Here is a 19,185-nt window from a genome sequence, read left to right on the forward strand (position 1 = left end):
TGTTCTGACCGATGAAACCAAGCATGCCGAATGCCTTCTTCACCACTCTGTCCACCTGTGACTCCACTTTCAAGGAGCTATGAACATATACCCCTAGATCGCTTTGTTCTGTAACTCTCTCCAACGCCCTACCATTAACTGAGTAAGTCCTGCCCTGGTTCAATCTACCAAAATGCATTACCTCGCATTTGTCTAAATTAAACTCCATCTGCCATTCGTCAGCCCACTGGCCCAATTGATCAAGATCCCGCTGCAATTGGAGATAATCTTCCTCACTGTCCACCATGCCACCAATCTTGGTGTCATCTGCAAACTTACTAACCATGCCCCCTAACCATATTCTCATCCAAATCATTAATATAAATGACAAATAACAGTGGGCCCAGCACTGATCCCTGAGGCACACCGTTGGTCACAGGCCTCCAGTTTGAAAAACAACTCTCTACAACCACCCTCTGGCTTCTGTCAAGAAGCCAATTTTGTATCCATTTAGATACCTCACCCTGGATCCCGTGAGATTTAACTTTATGCAACAACCTACCATGCGGTACCTTGTCAAATGCCTTGCTAAAGTCCATGTAGACAACATCAACTGCACTGCCCTCATCTACCTTCTTGGTTACCCCTTCAAAAAACTCAGTCAAATTTGTGAGACATGATTTTCCACTCACAAAGCCATGCTGACTGTCCCTAATCAGTCCTTGCATCTCTAAATGCCTGTAGATCCTGTCTCTCAAAATACCTTCCAACAATTTACCCACCACAGATGTGAGGCTCACTGGCCTGTAGTTCCCAGGCTTTTCCCTGCAGCCCTTCTTAAACAAAGGCACAACATTTGCCACTCTCCAATCTTCAGGCACTTCACCCGTGACTATCGATGATTCAAATATCTCGGCTAGCGGACCCGCAATTTCCTCCCTAGCCTCCCACAACGTCCTGGGATATACTTCATCAGGTCCTGCAGATTTATCTACCTTGATACGCTTTAAGACTTCCAGCACCTCCTTCTCTGTAATATGTACACTCCTCAAGACATCACTATTTATTTCCCCAAGTTCCCGAACATCCATGCTTTTCTCAACAGTAAATACTGATGAGAAATATTCATTTAGGATCTCACCCATCTCTTGTGGATCTGCACATAGATTACCTTGTTGATCTTTAAGAGACCCTACTCTCTCCCTTGTTACTCTTTTGCCCTTTATGTATTTGTAGATGCTCTTTGGATTCTCCTTTGTCTCATCTGCCAAAACAATTTCGTGTCCCCTTTTTGCCCTCCTGATTTCTCTCTTAACTCTACTCCTATACTCTGAGTGCAATGTCTGATTTACCAATCCTTGGGGAATTCTGCTGGTTGTGCATAAAGAAATGGATGAGTTAGCTCACTGTGGCAAACAATGTATTTGAGATGCTTTAAACAACAGGCTGTGCACAGCTGTACAATGTATTGATGTACCCAGCAGCAGCCCAGAAATAACTCCATGGCACAGAAGAGAAATTACAGCTTTCTGCCTCTGGCATAATAGTGCGTATTGTGAATGTTATCTTTAAAAAGTAGTATAACTTAACAACAGTGCCTCTGCAAATCAAAGCCTTTACAGGCACCATGCAGCAGTCAGTAGAGGATAGGTGGTGCCACCACTGGTTGGAGGGTGCCTTCTGTGCTGCTTGACCAGTTAATTGTCCATCCATTCTCATTAGAAACAACTAATTTTTGGGCAGCACAGTGGTTAGCACTGCGCCAGGGTCCCAGGTTTGAATCCCAGCTTGGGTCACTGTCTGTGTGGAGTTTGCATATTCTCCCCGTGTCTGTGTGGGTTTCCTCCGGGTGTTCCGGTTTCCTCCCACAGTCCAGTTAACTCCCACAGGTTACGTGGATTGGCTATGCTAAATTGCATCTTAGTGTCAGGGGGGCTACCTAGGGTAAATGCATGAGGTTATGGGGATAGGGCCTGGTTGGGATTGTGGTCAGTGCAGACTCAGTGGGCCGAATGGCCTCCTTCTGCACTGTAGGATTCTATGACTCTAACTCTTTTTATATGTTAGCGTTGTGGAATAAATTTCCAGATCTATTGGAGAACTAGTTATTCATATCACACATATGTAAATAATATATATAACCCAAAGTGTGTGGTTAGATAAAGCCATACAATGTTGTGAGTTTTTATGAATGGAGCATTGTTAAAACTAAATAAATTCCAAATAAGTACAAAACATTAGTTAAGCCATGGTTAGAGTGTTGGATGCAGTTTGCGCAGCTCATCATACAAAGAGGATTAAAACCATAGGTAATTTCACTGGCATGGCATCTGGGATAAGCAACTATAAGTGTGAGCAACAACAAGAGATATTGCAACTGTTTATTCTAAAAGCAAATGGGTGTTTGTTTTATTATAAAAGGATTTTATATGCTGAATAAGGAATGATTTTTTCATCCACTGGAGACTCAATGACAAGAGTCAACAATATAAAATTCTCATTGAGGCAAAAACTAAGAGGAATTTCTTCAAATATAGTGCGTTGCTAGAAAGATCATTGCCTTTTTTTAAACAAGGGAACATCAAGATATTTGAAGCAAGGGAAGATACAGAGCCAATGGGAGAGACCAGGCAGTGGGGATTTCTCCAGAGGCTGACCAATAACAAACATGATGGATCTCCTTCTCTACTACAGACTTTATGGTTCTATTAGAAAAGAGGATTGAAGATACAGTATAAATTGAAACTGAGGAATATTGAGATGAGGTAGACTTGATGGTAGTTTACTATTGTAAAATAGCTTGCATTTTCATGTACTGTACTAACAGCTCCCCAAGGAACTTAAAAGCCCAGAAGCTTCCATTCGGTGTATTAACAGGGAGGCAGAAAGACAACTCAGACCCCTGAAAAGTATATTGAAGTTTATTACAGGTAAGATTCTACATGAAAACAATTAGCCATGATGCCTGTTAATGGAAATTAAGATTCAGTTAATCTACAAATTTGCATGTGGGGATTACTCCCAAGTGTAGCTCAAAGTGCTGCATCACAAAGCACAAAAAGATTTCTCAATAAGATAAGTACCAACATCGTTAACAGCATTTTAGAATGGGACAGACTAGAAATGTTTCCATCAGCTAGCTGAGCAGTGGAAGGTTATAATCAACAACATAGCAAATGCACTGGGAATGGATTTGCCAATTTTAATAGGAGAACAGAATTTTCTTTGCAGGAGCTTCAGTGAAATTCATGGTTGACAATTTTAGGCAGCAGTGGTTCACTGGTGAACTCCAGCGAACACTTATTTTGATATTTGTCAAGCTCGGTTTCATTGAACTATGATCAGCTGAGCTCAACACAAGTCCTTCAGAAATTACTTTCCAAGAGGTTAGAATTGAATTGGAGAGATGGGTGGGATATTCTGCATCACACTTTAGCCAGATATTACAGTAAGAGCTCTTTAAAAAATGTTGAAATGTGGGTTTAAAGTCTTCAGACAAACTCTCATCATCATGTTTGGTGTTCTGCAATGTGTACGTTCTCTTCCCCTCTCTAACGATTGTAAAAGGGAGGGTGTGTGTTGGCAAATTAAATATCACAATCCACTCAGCATTTTGCACTTCAGTTGGTTAACCAACACTATCTGTTCTTGCAGATCCAGACTTTAGCAATCATGGAACATTCCAGCCTCGACCTTTCCCTGGGATTGATTAATATAACTTCTGGTGCATGAGGAAATTAGTCGTGACTTCCCAAAGATAACCAAATATTGAAGGAAAATTTCCAGTCTAGAAAATGCATATTAAATGTCTAAATGCCACTCTAATTCTAGTTACTTTCATGGTAAACAATACTGTAATGAATGACTGAAGGTACTTCTGTTGGTACAACTCGGGTTTGAGCAATGAATGCACTGTGTATTTAAGTCTGAAACTTGTCATTGAGCTTCATTGCACACTCCTAAGGAACTATGGTGAGCATTTGGTTTGGGCTGAGAATCTCTATCCAGTAACCATCCGGGTCCTGAATGAAAGCGAGCCCCTTCATTTTACCTGAAGCAAGAAAAAAATATTAGTATCATACTTTTCTCAATTTTCCACCCTCTCCATCTTGTTGAAGTCTTGCCTGCAACTTGCCCCACTAGGCGTTATTTATTTATCATGAACAGCATAACATTTTGGTATGTTTCTTTTACAATGGGCGTCACAGCTGAACCAAATCTGGTCCTGACTCAACACTATCAGCTGAGTTCACTGGATAGTCAGGAAGCGATGGCCTAGTGGCATTATCACTAGACTATTAATCCAAAAACTGAGCTAATGTTCTGGAGACCCGGGTTCGAATCTCACCACAGCAGATCGTGGAATTTGAATTCCAAACAAACTATCTGGAATTAAGAATCTACCGATGACCATAAAACCATTGTCGATTGTCGGAAAAAGACATCTGGTTCATTAATGTCCTTTAGGAAAGGAAATTTGCTGTCCTTACCTAGTCTGGCCTACATCCGACTCCAGAGCCACAGCAGTGTAATTAACTCTTAACTGCATACAATAGCCTAGCCAAGGGCAACTAGGGATGGGCAATAAACGCTAGCCAGCCAGTGACACCCATGTTCCCCAAATAAATAAAAAAAGTCAGGAGCAGAAAAGTTGGCTAGATCCAGTATTGCTAAGGCCATTCAGTTATCCAACGGAGATGCTAGCTAACAGTACAATCACAAGAGCACAAGAATCAAGAGAAGTAATAGGTGACAAGTCCCTTGGACTGAATAGTCTTCATCCTAGGGTCCTAAAAAGAAGTGGATGCAGAGATAGTGGATGGATTGGTTGCAAGCTTCAAAAATTCCCAGAGCTTGGAAAGGTCCCAGACTGGGAAATTGTAAAACACCACTAATTAAGAAAGGAAGACGCCAGAAAGCAGGAAGCTACTGGCCAGTTAGCCTAACATCTGTCATTGGGAAAATATATTAAAGTGGTAGAGCAGGACATTTTGAAAATCATATGATCAGACAGATATTATGATTTTGTGAAAGGGAACTGTTGACAAATTGATTCGAGTTTTTTAAGGATATAACAAGCAGGGTGGATAAAAGCAATACCATGTATGTAGTGTATCTGGATTTCCAAAAGGCATTTGATAAAGTGCCACATAAAAGGTTATTGCACAAGATAAAAGCTTGTGGAGTGGAAGTGAAATATTAGAATGGATAGAGGCACTGGCTAACTAACATTTGGCAAACTGTAACAAAATCAAGAAATTGTTGCAGTGCCCAACCTCTCCAATCTATCCATTCTTTTAAACCTCTTCTACACTCCGTTCAATGCATTCACGTCTTTCATATAGTATTGCACTCAGAACTCGAGACAATATTTCAGCTCAATTCTAACTAGTGTCTTATACCTCCTTGCTCTTGTACTCTTATGCCCCCATTAATAAACCCCAGGATTCTTTATTAACTGCTATCACCACCCATCCTGTCAATTTCAAAGGTCAATGCATAAACACCCAGGTCCCTCTGCTCCTGCACCCCACTAAGAATTGTACCCCTGATTTTATATTCTCTCTCCATGTTCTTCCTCCCAAAATGCATCATCACACACATCACATTGAACCTCATCTGACACCTATCTGCCCATTCCACCAACTTGTCTATGTCCTTTTGAAGTTCTACACTGCCATCCTCACAGTTAACAATGCCTCCAAGTTTCATGTCATCTGGAAACTTTGAAATTGACCCTTGCACCAAGGTCTAGATCATCAATACATCTCAGGAAAAGCAAGGGTCCCAATACTGACCCTTGGGGAACACCACTACAAATCTTCCTTTTCCTCCAGCCTGAAAAATATCCATGGACCATTACTCTCTCTTTCCTATTACTCAGTCAATTTTGTATCAATGTTGTTACTGCCTTTCTTATTCCATGAGTTATAGCTTTTCTCACAATTCTGTTGTGTACCATTGTCTCGGATGCCTTACCCGAATCAACTCTTTCTGTTGCTTCTTCAAAAAAATTACTGTTGGTTAAACACAAATTTCCCTTTAGGAATGCATGCTAGTACCTCCTAATCAACCCACATTTTTCCATGTGACTACTAATTCTATCCCAAATAATTGTTTCTCTAAGCTTGCACACCACTGAAATTAAACTGTCCAATTAGTAGTTACTGGGCTTATCCTTACAACCTGCTTTGAACAGGGCATAGCATTTGCAATTCCCCAGTCCTCTGGCATGTCCCGAGTCTAGGGAAGACAGAAAGATTATGGCAATTTCCACTCTCATTTCCTTCAATATCCTTGGATGCATCTCATCTGGTCCTGGCTCCTTGTCAACTTTCAGTACCAACACTTCCTCCTTATCAACTTTGAATCCTTCTAGTGACAGACTTTCCTCGTCTGTCATCTATGTCCTTAGGTCCCTAATCGGTCCACCCCTTTTACTATTTATATGCCTATAAAAAACTTTGGAATTCCTCTTTATCACAGAATTGTTATGGCACTGAACACAACCATTTGATCTATCGTGTCTGCACTGGCTCTGCAAATGAGCATCCAGGCTTCATGCCATTTCCCTGAACTTTGTTGGCTGTCAATCTTCTCGCATTATCTCTCCATTTTTCATGTGCCTTTTCACCTCCTTATTTGAGGTTCTTTAATCCTCCTGGATTTCAACTATATTTTCTACCTGACACCTCTCATAGAATAGAATCATAGAACCTTACAGTGCAGGAGGCCATTCGGCCCAACAAGTCTGCACCGACCACAATCCCACCCAGACCCCATCCCCATAACCCATGCATTTACCCTAGCTAGTCCCCCTTACACTAAGGGGCAATTTAGCATGGCCAATCCACCTAACCCGCACATCTTTGGACTGTGGGAGGAAACCGGAGCATCCGGAGGAAACCCATGCAGACACAGGAAGAACGTGTAAACTCCACAGTCACCCAAGCCAGAAAACGAACCTGGGTCCCTGGTGCTGTGAGGCAGCAGTGCTAACCACTGTACCACCCACAAGAAGGGGCTTTGCATTGGCTGGGAATCGAACACAGGCCTCCCCCGCATGGCAGGTGAGAATTCTACCACTAAACCATCAAGCACACTTTCTGAAGTGCCACAGTGAACTAGATACCCAGAACTAGATACCCAGGTTGATCAAGGAAGGGCCGTGGATGTCGTCTATATGGATTTCAGTAAGGCATTTGACAAAGTCCCTCATGGCAGGTTGGTTAAGAAGGTTAAGGCTCATGGGATACAAGGAGAGGTGGCTAGATGGGTAGAGAACTGGCTTGGCCACAGGAGACAGAGGGTAGCAGTCGAAGGGTCTTTTTCCGGCTGGAGGTCTGTGACCAGTGGTGTTCTGCAGGGCTCTGTACTGGGACCTCTGCTATTTGTGATTGATATATATATATTGATATATATATTGATATATATATATTGATATATATATATATATATATATATATATATATATATTCAGCAAGTTTGCGGATGATACGAAGTTGGCTGGATTTGTGGATAGCAGAGAAATGGCAGATGGAATTTAATCCAGATAAATGCGAAGTGATGCATTTTGGAAGAACTAATGTAGGGGGGAGTTATAGAATGGCAGAGCCATCAAGAGTATAGAAACACAGAGGGACCTAGGTGTGCAAGTCCACAAATCCTTGAAGGTGGCAGCACAGGTGGAGAAGGTGGTGAAGAAGGCATATGGTATGCTTGCCTTTATAGGACGGGGTATAGAGTATAAAAGCTGGAGTCTGATGTTGCAGCTGTATAAAACGCTGGTTAGGCCACATTTGGAGTACTGCGTCCAGTTCTGGTCGCCGCACTACCAGAAGGACATGGAGGCGCTAGAGAGAGTGCAGAGAAGGTTTACCAGGATGTTGCCTGGTATGGAGGGTCTTAGCTATGAGGAGAGATTGGGTAAACTGGGCTTGTTCTCCCTGGAAAGATGGAGAATGAGGGGAGACCTAATAGAGGTGTACATAATTATGAAGGGTATAGATAGGGTGAACAGTGGGAAGCTTTTTCCCAGGTCGGAGATGACAATCACGAGGGGTCATGGGCTCAAGGTGAGAGGGGCGAGGTATAACTCAGATATCAGAGGGACGTTTTTTACACAGAGTGATGGGGGCCTGGAATGCGCTGCCAAGTAGGGTGGTGGAGGCAGACATGCTGGCATCATTTAAGACTTACCTGGCTAGTCACATGAGCAGTCTGGGACTGAAGGGATACAAACGAATGGTCTAGTTGGACCAATGAGCGGCACAGGCTTGGAAGGCCGAAGGGCCTGTTTCCTGTGCTGTACTGTTCTTTGTTCTTTAGCAGTGGGCAGTATATTATTGAATTAAGAGAGATGGCAGATCTCTATCGTACAGGGGGGCCTGTACTGGTACATGAATCACAAAAAAATTAGTATGAAGATACAGTAAGTAATTAGGAAGGCAAATGGATTGTTGGCCTTTATTGCAAGGGGAATGGAGTATAAAAGTAGGGAAGTCTTGCTCCGGCTGTACAGAGCATTGATGAGACTGCGCCTCGAGTACTCTGTGCTGTTTTGGTCTCCTTATGCAAGGAAGAATGTACTTGCATCAGAAGCTGCTCAGAGTTCACTCGGTTGATTCCTGGGATGATAGGGTTGTTGAATGAGCAAAGGTTGAGCAGGTTGGGCCTAAATTTGGTGTTTACAAGAATAAGAGATGACCTATTGAAATAAACAAGATTCTGTGAGGGTTAGACAGAATAGACGCCAAGAGTATATTATCCCCTCATGGGGGAATCAAGAACTAGAGTGCACACTTTAAAATAAGGGGTCTCCCCAGCACGCAGTGGAGTTAGGTCATTGAATATATTAAAGATAGAGTTAGACAGATTTTCGATTCACAAAGAATTTAAGGGTCATGGGGACAAGCAGGCCAGTGGAGTTCAGGCCTCAATCAGATCAGTCGTGATATTACTGAATGGCGGAACAGGTTCAATGGGTCAAATGGATTACCCCAACTCCAATTTCGATCATAGAGGAGGGAACAGACTGTGGGAGAGGAAATAATTAAAATATTACAGAATCACAGCCAATGCATCATGCAGCATATTATAATGTTCAAACAGAAGGCATTAATACCCTTTAAATTCAATGTGATGGTCCTCCAAATACCTCAAAAACTACAAAGAGCACAAGTGAAAGCAAAAAATGTTTTGGGTAGCAAATTTAAATTGTGACATCAACAGCAATAGTCTACATTCAGTGAAAGAGCATTGAGAATGCATTTGAAACAATAATCAAGTGATTGTTAAGAATTTGCGAGAAGGCAAAGTCTCAATTGAAGATGGCTCAAAACAAACAAATCCCCAACTGCAGTGATTACTCACCGTCATCTGGTCTCTTTATAAACTTTACTCCCAGCTCTTCAAAGCGTTTACAGGCAGCATAAACATCAGGGACAGCAATACCCAAGTGACCTGCAGGTTAAGTATTAGATCCAAATGAAAATTCAAGACACTGACCATTAGTTAGATTGTCTGAGCATCCTCTTCACTTCAAACAGCACAGTTCTTTGGAGGAACATTCCACTGTGTCCTCAAGTTGGCTCTCAACCATGGGCAGTATCCAGTACATATTTCATTTAGAAACCAGTCTTAGCCACCTCCAAACGTGCTAACAGCAACAGGACAGCAAGGTGGCACAGTGGTTAGCACTGCTGCCTCACAGTACCAGGGGCCCAGGTTCGATTTCTGGCTTGGGTCACTGTTGTGCAAAGTCTGCACGTTCTCCCTGTGTCTGCGCGAGTTTCCTCCAGGTGCTCCGGTTTCAAAGAATAAAGAAAATTACAGGACAGGAACAGGCTCTTCGGCCCTCCAAGCCTGCACCGACCATGCTGCCCGACTTAACTAAAACCCCCTACCCTTCCGGGGAACATATCCCTCTATTCCCATCTCATTCATGTACTTGTCAAGACACCCCTTAAAAGTCACTACCGTATCCGCTTCCACTACCTCCCCCAGCAACGAGTTCCACGCACCCACCACTCTGTAAAAAATCTGCCTCGTACATCTCTTTTAAACCTTGCCCCTCGCACCTTAAACCTATGCCCCCTAGTAATTGATTCTTCCACCCTGGGTAAAAGCTTCTGACTATCCACTCTGTCCATACCTCTCAATCTTGTAGACTTCTATCAGGTCTCCCCTCAACCTCCGTCGCTCCAGTGAGAACAAACCAAGTTTCTCCAACCTCTCCTCATAGCTAATGCCCTCCATACCAGGCAACATCCTGGTAAATCTTTTCTGTACCCTCTCCAAAGCCTCCACATCCTTCTGGTAGTGTGGCGACCAGAATTGAACACTATATTCTAAGTGTGGCCTAACAAAGGTTCTATAAAGCTGTAACATGACTTGCCAATTTTTAAACTCAATACCCCGGCCGATGAAGGCAAGCATGCCGTATGCCTTCTTGACTACCTTCTCCACCTGCATTGCTACTTTCAGTGACCTGTGTACCTGTACACCCAGATCCCCTTGCCTATCAATACTCCTAAGGGTTCTGCCATTTGCTGTATATTTCCTATCTGTATTAGACCTTCGAAAATGCATTACCTCACATTTGTCCAGATTAAACTCCATCTGCCATCTCTCTGCCCAAGTCTCCAACTGATCTATATCCTGCTGTATCCTCTGATGGTCCTCATTGCTATCCGCAAATCCACCAACGTTTGTGTCGTCCGCAAACTTACTAATCAATCCAGTTACATTTTCCTCCAAATCATTTATATATATTACAAACAGCAAAGATCCCAGCACTGATCCCTGAGGAACACCACTTGTCACAGCCCTCCATTCAGAAATGCACCCTTCCACTGCTACCCTCTGTCTTCTTTGCCCAAGATGTGGAGTTGCCGGCGTTGGACTCTCTCCTCCGGAGCCTTCAACATGTCATTGATGAAGACGAACATCTCACCAAGGCCATCCCCACACCCCCACTTCTTGCCTTCAAACAACCGCACAACCTCAAACAGACCATTGTCTGCAGCAAACTACCCAGCCTTCAGGGGAACAGTGACCACGACACCACACAACCCTGCCACAGCAACCTCTGCAAGACGTGCCGGATCATCGACACAGATGCCATCATCTCATGTGAGAACACCATCCACCAGGTACACGGTACATACTCTTGCAACTCGGCCAACATTGTCTACCTGATACGCTGCAGGAAAGGATGTCCCGAGGCACGGTACATTGGGGAAACTATGCAGGCGCTGCGACAACGGATGAACGAACACCACTCGTCAATCACCAGGCAAGACTGTTCTCTTCCTGTTGGGGAGCACTTCAGCGGTCACTGGCATTCGGCCTCTGATATTCGGGTAAGCGTTCTCCAAGGCGGCCTTCACGACACACGACGGCGCAGAGTCGCTGAGCAGAAACTGATAGCCAAGTTCCGCACACACGAGGACGGCCTCAACCGGGATATTGGGTTCATGTCACACTATTTGTAACCCCCACAGCTTGCCTGGACCTGCAGAGTTTCACTGGCTGTCTTGTCTGGAGACAATACACATCTTTTTAGCCTGTCCACTCACGTTGTTTGTTTCTTAAAGACTTGATTAGCTGCAAGTATTCGCATTCCAACCATTATTCATGTAAATTGAGTCTGTGTCTTTATATGCCCTGTTTGTGAACAGAATTCCCACTCACCTGAAGAAGGGGCTTGGAGCTCCGAAAGCTTGTGTGGCTTTTGCTACCAAATAAACCTGTTGGACTTTAACCTGGTGTTGTTAAACTTCTTATTGTTCTTTGACCAAGCCAGTTTTGTTTTCTCTCAGTCCAAAAGATGTGCTGGTTAAGTGCATTGACCATGCTAAATTCTGCCTCAATGTACCTGACAGGCACCGGAATGTGGTGACTGGGGGATTTTCACAGTAACTTCATTGCAGTGTTGATGTAAGCCTACTTGTGACATTAATAAATAAACTTAAACTAAAGCACAAACTCAGGAGATAATCATGTGAAATGAAACTGGTGCAATATTCATAGAGTCATTGAATAATTACAGCACTGGAGGCTCATCATATGCCATCTCTCTGCAAGAGCAACTCAGAAAAGTCCCACTCCCCCATGTGTTCCCTGGAGCCTTGCAATTTTCTCTTTTCAGTCGCTGATCTAATTCTTTTTTTAATAGTCACAAGTAAATCTGCCTCTACCACTCTCTGCTCCAGATCCTAATTACTTGTTGTGTAAAAATGGTTTTCCTCATGTCACATTTGGTTCTTTTGCAATTCACCTTACATTGGTGTCCTCTGGTTCTCCTCCTTTCTGCCAATAGGAACAGTTCCTCTCTACGTCCCTCAAGATTGAGCATCTCCATCAAATTTCCTCTTGACCTTCTCTACCCATTTCTCCAGTCTATCTTTTAACTGATGTCTCATCCGTGGAACTATTGTCGTAAATGTTTTCTGCACCCTCTCTAAAGCCTTCAGATTGTTCCAAAAGTGTGGTACTCAGAATTGTACACAATTGAGGCTGAACCAATGTTTGATAAAGGTTCATATAATTTCCTTGTTTTTGTACTCTATGCCTCTATTTACAAAGCCCAAGATCCTTTCGGCTTTTTAAACCACTTTCTGAATCTGTCGTAGAAACTGGAAGCAGGAATAGACCATTTGGCCCTTTGAGCCTGCTCCACCATTCATTTTTATCAATGAATTCAATAACCTGATCCCCCCCTTCTTCCAATATCCCTTGATCCCTTTCACCCCAACAGCTGGAAATCAGACAACATTTTGGCCTCAACTACATTCTGTAGCAGTGAAGCAAGTGTGGAATACAAGGAAAGTAGCAAGAAACTTAAGCAAGGAATAAGGAGGGCTAAAAGGGGTCACGAAAAAGCATTGGCCAGGAGGATTAAGGAAAATCAATGCTTTTTAGACATATATAAAGAGCAAGAGGGTAGCCAGGGAGAGAGTTGGCCCGCTCAAGGGTAAAGGAGGGAATCTATGCGTGGAGCCAAAGGAAATGGGCGAGATATTAAATGAGTACTTTGCGTCAGTATTCACCAAAAGGAAGGACTTTGTGGATGACGAGTCTGGGAAAGGGTGTATAAATAGTTTGAGTCATGTTGAGATCAAAAAGGAGGTGGTATTGGGGTTCTTGAGAAATATGAAGGTAGACAAGTCCCCAGGGCCTGATGGGATATACCCCCGAATACTGAGAGGGACAACGGAGGAAATTGTTGGGGCCTTGAGAGAAACCTTTGTATCCTCACTAGCTATAGGGGCAATCCCAGAGGATTGGAGAATAGCCAATGTTGTTCCTTTGTTTAAGAAAGGTAGCAAGAATAATCCAGGTAATTACAGGCCGGTGAGCCTTACATCAGTGGTAGGGAAATTATTGGAGAGGATTCTTCGAGACAGGATTTATTCCCACTTGGAAATAAATGGATGTATTAGCGAGAGGCAACATGGTTTTGTGAAGGGGAGGTCGTGTCTCACTAACTTGATTGAGCTTTTCGAGGAAGTGACAAAGATAATTGATAAGGGCCGGACAGTGAATGGTGTCTACATGGACTTCAGTAAGGTCTTTGACAAGGTCCCTCATGGCAGACTGGTGCAGAAGGTGAAGTCGCATGTGATCAGAGGTGAGCTGGCAAGGTAGATACAAAACTGGCTCGGTCAAAGACTTCAACCAGATGAAATCGAAGCTCTCAGCCAAGGGCTCAATTTCTGCTCCACCACCAAAATAGATCCCATCAGTCTCGCAGCTGACACAGAGGAATTCATCAGGCGAATAAGGCTGCGGGAGTTCTTCCACAAACCCCAAGAGGCCAACAGCGAACACAATGAGACAGCCAATGAGTCGGAACAGTCGACAGAGAGATCCGCGGTGCAGCAACTGAAGAGGAAAGAGTCGAATTGGACTCCTCCGGAAGGCCGCTGCCCTCGACTTGACATGTATGCCCAAGCCGTCAGGAGGTGCGTCAATGCCAGATTCATCAGCCGCACTCAAGACAGCCCCAAACGTCACCCAAGCACAATGCAACGCCATCCACGCTCTCAAGACCAACCGCAACATTGTCATCAAACCAGCAGACAAAGGAGGGACCATCGTCATACTGAACAGAACGGATTACTGCAAAGAAGTGTACCGACAACTGAACAACCCTGCCACAGCAACCTCTGCAAGACATGCCGGATCATCGACACGGATACCATCATCTCACGTGAGAACACCATCCATCAGGTACACGGTACATACACCTGCAACTCAGCCAACTTTGTCTACCTGATACGCTGCAGGAAAGGATGTTCTGAGGCATGGTACATTGGGGAGACCATGCAGACGCTACGACAATGGATGAATGAACACCGCTCGACAATCACCAGGCAAGAGTTCCCTTCCTGTTGGGGAACACTTATTATTCCCTTGAAGTCAATCCATATCTTTACAGTTTGCAATACTTCCAAGCTTTTTGTCATTTGCAATGGTTGAAATTGAAGATCACTGAACTCAACAAGGGTGGGAAAGCCAAGGGAGAAATATTACATATTTAAAAAATTTAAGATAGTGTCCTGTATTTTGAAAGGATGCGAATAGAGGGATATGGTCCCCGGAAGGGTAGGGGGTTTTAATTAAGTCGGGTAGCATGGTCGGTGCAGGCTTGGAGGGCCGAAGAGCCTGTTCCTGTGCTGTAATTTTCTTTGTTCTTTGAATTCCACACATTCACCACCCTCTGGGTGAAGAAAATTCTCCTCACCACAGTTCTAAAAGGTTTACCCCTTATCCTCAAACTATGACCCTAGTTCTGGACTCTCCCCCTCCCCCCCCCCCCCCCCGTTTCTGAATCTACCCTGTCTAACCCTATTAGAATTTAATAAGTTTCTATGAGATCCCATCTCACTCTTCTAAACTCCAGTGAATATAGTGCGAACCAATTTAGTCTCTCCTCATATGACAGACCTGCCATCCCAGGAATCAGCCTGATAAACCTTCGCTGTACTCCCTCTATAGCAATGACATTCTTCCTCAGATAAGGACACCAAAACTGCACACAATACTCCAGGTGTGGTCTCACCAACGCCCTATACAGATGCAGCAAAACATCCCTATACTTAAATCCTCTCGCTATGAAGGCCAACATACCATTTGCCTTCTTTACTGCCTGCTGTACCCGAGCGCTTACTTTCAGCGACTGATGCATGAGGACTTCAAGGTCTCATTGAGTATCCACCTCTCTCAATTTACACCCATTCAAGTAATAATCTGTCTTCCTATTATTGATACCAAAGTGGATAACCTCACATTTATCCACATTATACTGCATCTGCTGTGCACATGCCCACACACTCAACCTGTCCAAATCACACTGAAACATCTCTGCTCATCCTCCCACCCAACTTTGTATATCTGAAAACTTGGTGATAATACATTCAGTTCCCTCTTCCAAATCATCAATATATAATGTGAATAGTTGGGGTCCTAGCACAGATCCTTGCGGAACACCAGTAAGTCGCTGACAGCCAATCAGAAAAAGACCCATCTATGTCAACTCTTTGCTTCCTATCTGCTAACCAGCTTTCTATCCATCTCAAGATATTACCTGCAATCCCATGTGCTTTACTTTGGATTGTAGTCTGTTATGCGAGACCTTGTCGAAAGCCTTTTGAAAGTCTAAATAAACCACATCCACTGGTTCTCCTTGGTCAACTCCATGAGGTACATCCTGTCCTTCCACTTTAAATGATTTCTGCACATGCACCCCCCAGTCTCTCGGTTTATACATCCCTTTGGAATTACACCTTTATTTTATATTGCCTCTCCTCATTCTTCCTACCAGAATCTATCACTTCACTGTTAAATTTCCTGTGCCACATCTGCCCATTCCACCAGTCCATTATTATTCCCTTGAAGTCAATCCATATCATAGAATCATAGAAACCCTACAGTGCAGAAGGAGGCCATTCGGCCCATCGAGTCTGCACCGATCACAATCCCACCCAGGCCCTACCCCCACATATTTACCCGCTAATCCCTCTAACCTACGCATCCCAGGACTCTAAGGGGCAATTTTTAACCTGGCCAATCAACCTAACCCACACATCTTTGGACTGTGGGAGGAAACCGGAGCACCCGGAGGAAATCCACGCAGACACGAGGAGAATGTGCAAACTCCACACAGACAGTGACCCAAGCCGGGAATCGAACCCAAGCCCCTGGAGCTGTGAAGCAGCAGTGCTAACCACTGTGCTACCGTGCCGCCCCCTATATCTTTACAGTTTGCAATACTTCCAAGCTTTTTGTCATTTGCAATGGTTGAAATTGAAGATCACTGAACTCAACAAGGGTGGGAAAGCTAAGGGAGAAATATTACATATAAAAAATATATAAGATACAGTGTCCTGTATTTTGAAAGTTTCCTTCATGTTCCTCCATGTTCTGGAAGCTTAGTTTCCTTTATTTGTCAAGTTGTTCACAGCCTGCCCAGTTACTCAATCTGAGTCAAATTGACAGTGGTGGCAAGCATTCATCTGAGTATTCTTTGCCTATAGGTGGAGGAGTATAAAAAAATTAAACACTACTGATCAGCATCTAATCTTAGTAATAATATGAATCTGTGGCAAGTACCACAGCCAACCACTCCTCTAACACACAAAAGAAATGGAGCAAGGACCCTAGTATGTTTCCTCACCTGCCTACCCCCAAAATTTACACTCCTCACAGCTGGAGAATTGAGACCAGTAATTTTTTAAGTTTATTTATTCGTGTCACAAGTAGGCTTACATTAACACTGCAATGAAGTTACTGTGAAAATCCCCCAGTCATCACGCTCCAGCACTTGTTTGTGGGTACACTGAGGGAGAATTTAGCATGGCCAAGGCATGTAGGCAATACGTCTTGTTGGACCAACTAAGAAATGTCACTTCACCAATGTGTGAATTGAAGCTGGGCCTTCTTGCTCTGTGCAGCACAGTTACTTCTTTGCCAAGTGGCTCCTTACAAAAACTTCAAACAACTGAACCAAAATGAAGAGACAAACTCACCAAATCCCCTAGGATCAGAGTTCCCATTATGATAGGCTTGGTTTTCATCATTCTCAGTTCCCCAGTTGCTGTAAGACACAAGAGGAACATTGAGGTTTGAGATCACATTGTTTCTTTCTGCAAATATACATCACATCACTATATCATCAAATCACTCATGGCCCAACTCTACCCAGTTGTGAAATCTTCACCACGTCCAGGTTCAGCCCATGCATACACTCCAGAACTCCTCCATGGTAGTGCAGTGTTCTCTGGACCCTATCCTCTGGAACTCCTTCCCTAAATCTCTTCACGTTGCTACTTGCCCCTTTTAAAGGACATCTCAAAACCAAACTTTCATTTAACAACTTATGTTTATATTGCACCTTTAACATGGAAAAATGCCCCAAGAGGTTTAATTAGGAAATAAGTTGATGAGCCAATTAACTAGATTTTATAAGTGGTGACCAAAAGCTTGGTCAGAGAGTTAGGTTTTAAGAAACATCGGAAAGGGGGGAAAAGTAGAAATGGAATTTAGCTCTCAGAAATCCTAATGGCATCCACTAACAGGTTGGTTGCCCTTCGCAGACACTGAAGTGAATTGCAGTTGTTCTGGTGATGGCTCTCCCACGATAGACCCTCGTCAGACCCCACTTGGAGTACTGTGCTCAGTTCTGGTCGCCTCGTTACAGGAAGGATGTGGAAAAGATTGAAAGGATGCAGAGGCGATTTACAAGGATGTTGCCTGGATTGAGTGGCATGCCTTATGAGGATAGGCTGAGGGAGCTCGGTCTTTTCTCCTTGGAGAGACGAAGGATGAGAGGAGACCTAATAGAGATATACAAGATGTTGAGAGGCATAGATCAGGTGGACTCTCAGAGACTTTTTCCCAGGGTGGAAATGGCTGCTACGAGAGGACACAGGTTTAAGGTGCTGGGGGGTTAGGTACAAGGGAAATGTTAGGGGGAAGTTTTTCCACAGAGGGTGGTAGGTGAGTGGAATCGGCTGCCGTCAGTGGTGGTGGAGACAAACTCAATAGGGTCTTTTAAGAGACTCCTGGATGAGTACATGGGACTTAATAGGATGGAGGGTTATAGGTAGGCCTAAAATGTTCGGCACAACTTGTGGGGCCGAAGGGCCTGTTTTGTGCTGTAGTTTTTCTATGTTTCTAATAGTGTTAGGTTGGGAATTCCAAGGTACTGATGTGATAATAATAATAATAAAGGACTGCATAAAATGAAGCAGTAGGAATGGCAGGCACAGAAACGACCCACAAGATTGGAGTAAAGCTACAGGGGATGAGTAATGATCCTGAGCAGAGGGTGTGGGGAACCAGAGCTAATCCGGCGTTTTAAGGAGCAGAGGAGAATGAGTAGCGTTGGAGAAGCTCACTTCTTGGAGAATAACCTTCCTCAACTCCCAAAGACACAAAATGGACCACTCCAGGGAGGCGATAATGTAGTGCTACTGTTCATTGGACATGTAATCCAAAGACCCAGGGTAATGCTCTGGGGATCTGTGTTCAAATCCCACCATGGCAGATGATGAAATCTGAACTCAATAAAAATCTGGAATTACAGGTCTACCGACGACCATAAGCCATTGTCGATTGTTATAAAAATCCATCTCGTTCATTAATGACCTTTGTGGAAGGTAATCCTTACCTGGTTACTGGCATACATGTGACTCCAGATCCACAGCAATTTGGCTGACTGTTAAATGCCCTCTGAAATGGCTTAGCACTCAGTTCAAGGTCAATTAGGGATGGGGAAGAAATGATGGCCCAGCCGATGACATCTCAGCCTCTTAAATTGCTTCCCTAATGACATAATCTCTTTCCTCGACCGCTGTCCTGAGGCTGAACATGCCATTCACAACCTCAGCGTCTTATTTGACCCCAAGCTGAGCTTCTGACCACATGGCTTCTCCAGCTACTTCCACCTCTGTAATATCACCCACCTCATGTTATCTCAGCTTGTCTGCACTGAAACCTTCCTTCATGCATCTGTCGGCTATAGATTTCACTATTCCAATGTTCTCTTGTTCAGTTTCCCATATTATACTTTCAACAAGATGCTAAAGGTATCTAACACATCACGTTCCATTCACACAACATTCCTGTTCTCATTAACTTACTGAGTCTTCCAGCTCAGCAATTTGAAAATTTTCATTAATTTTTTAAATTCCTCCCTCC

General features: G+C 43.7%; 1 protein-coding gene across 2 annotated transcripts in view; it reads right to left on the minus strand.

Annotated features, from left to right (window-relative positions):
* Window positions 1-19,185, minus strand: part of glo1 (glyoxalase 1) — an 86,476-nt gene that overhangs the window by 55,742 nt on the left and 11,549 nt on the right. Inside the window, exons 4-6 of one of the 2 annotated variants that reach the window (XM_078212170.1) lie at window positions 17,013-17,080; window positions 9,352-9,441; window positions 2,885-4,030 (exon numbers count right to left, since the gene is read on the minus strand). In XM_078212170.1, the coding sequence (XP_078068296.1) occupies window positions 3,939-4,030; window positions 9,352-9,441; window positions 17,013-17,080 (250 nt within the window). In that variant the 3' untranslated portion in view covers window positions 2,885-3,938. Of the gene's footprint in view, window positions 1-2,884; window positions 4,031-9,351; window positions 9,442-17,012; window positions 17,081-19,185 lie in introns of those variants that run through there. The other variant, XM_078212169.1, reaches the window with a different exon arrangement.

This window comes from Mustelus asterias, chromosome 5, assembly GCF_964213995.1.
Source record: "Mustelus asterias chromosome 5, sMusAst1.hap1.1, whole genome shotgun sequence".
In the NCBI taxonomy this organism is placed as follows: domain Eukaryota; kingdom Metazoa; phylum Chordata; class Chondrichthyes; order Carcharhiniformes; family Triakidae; genus Mustelus; species Mustelus asterias.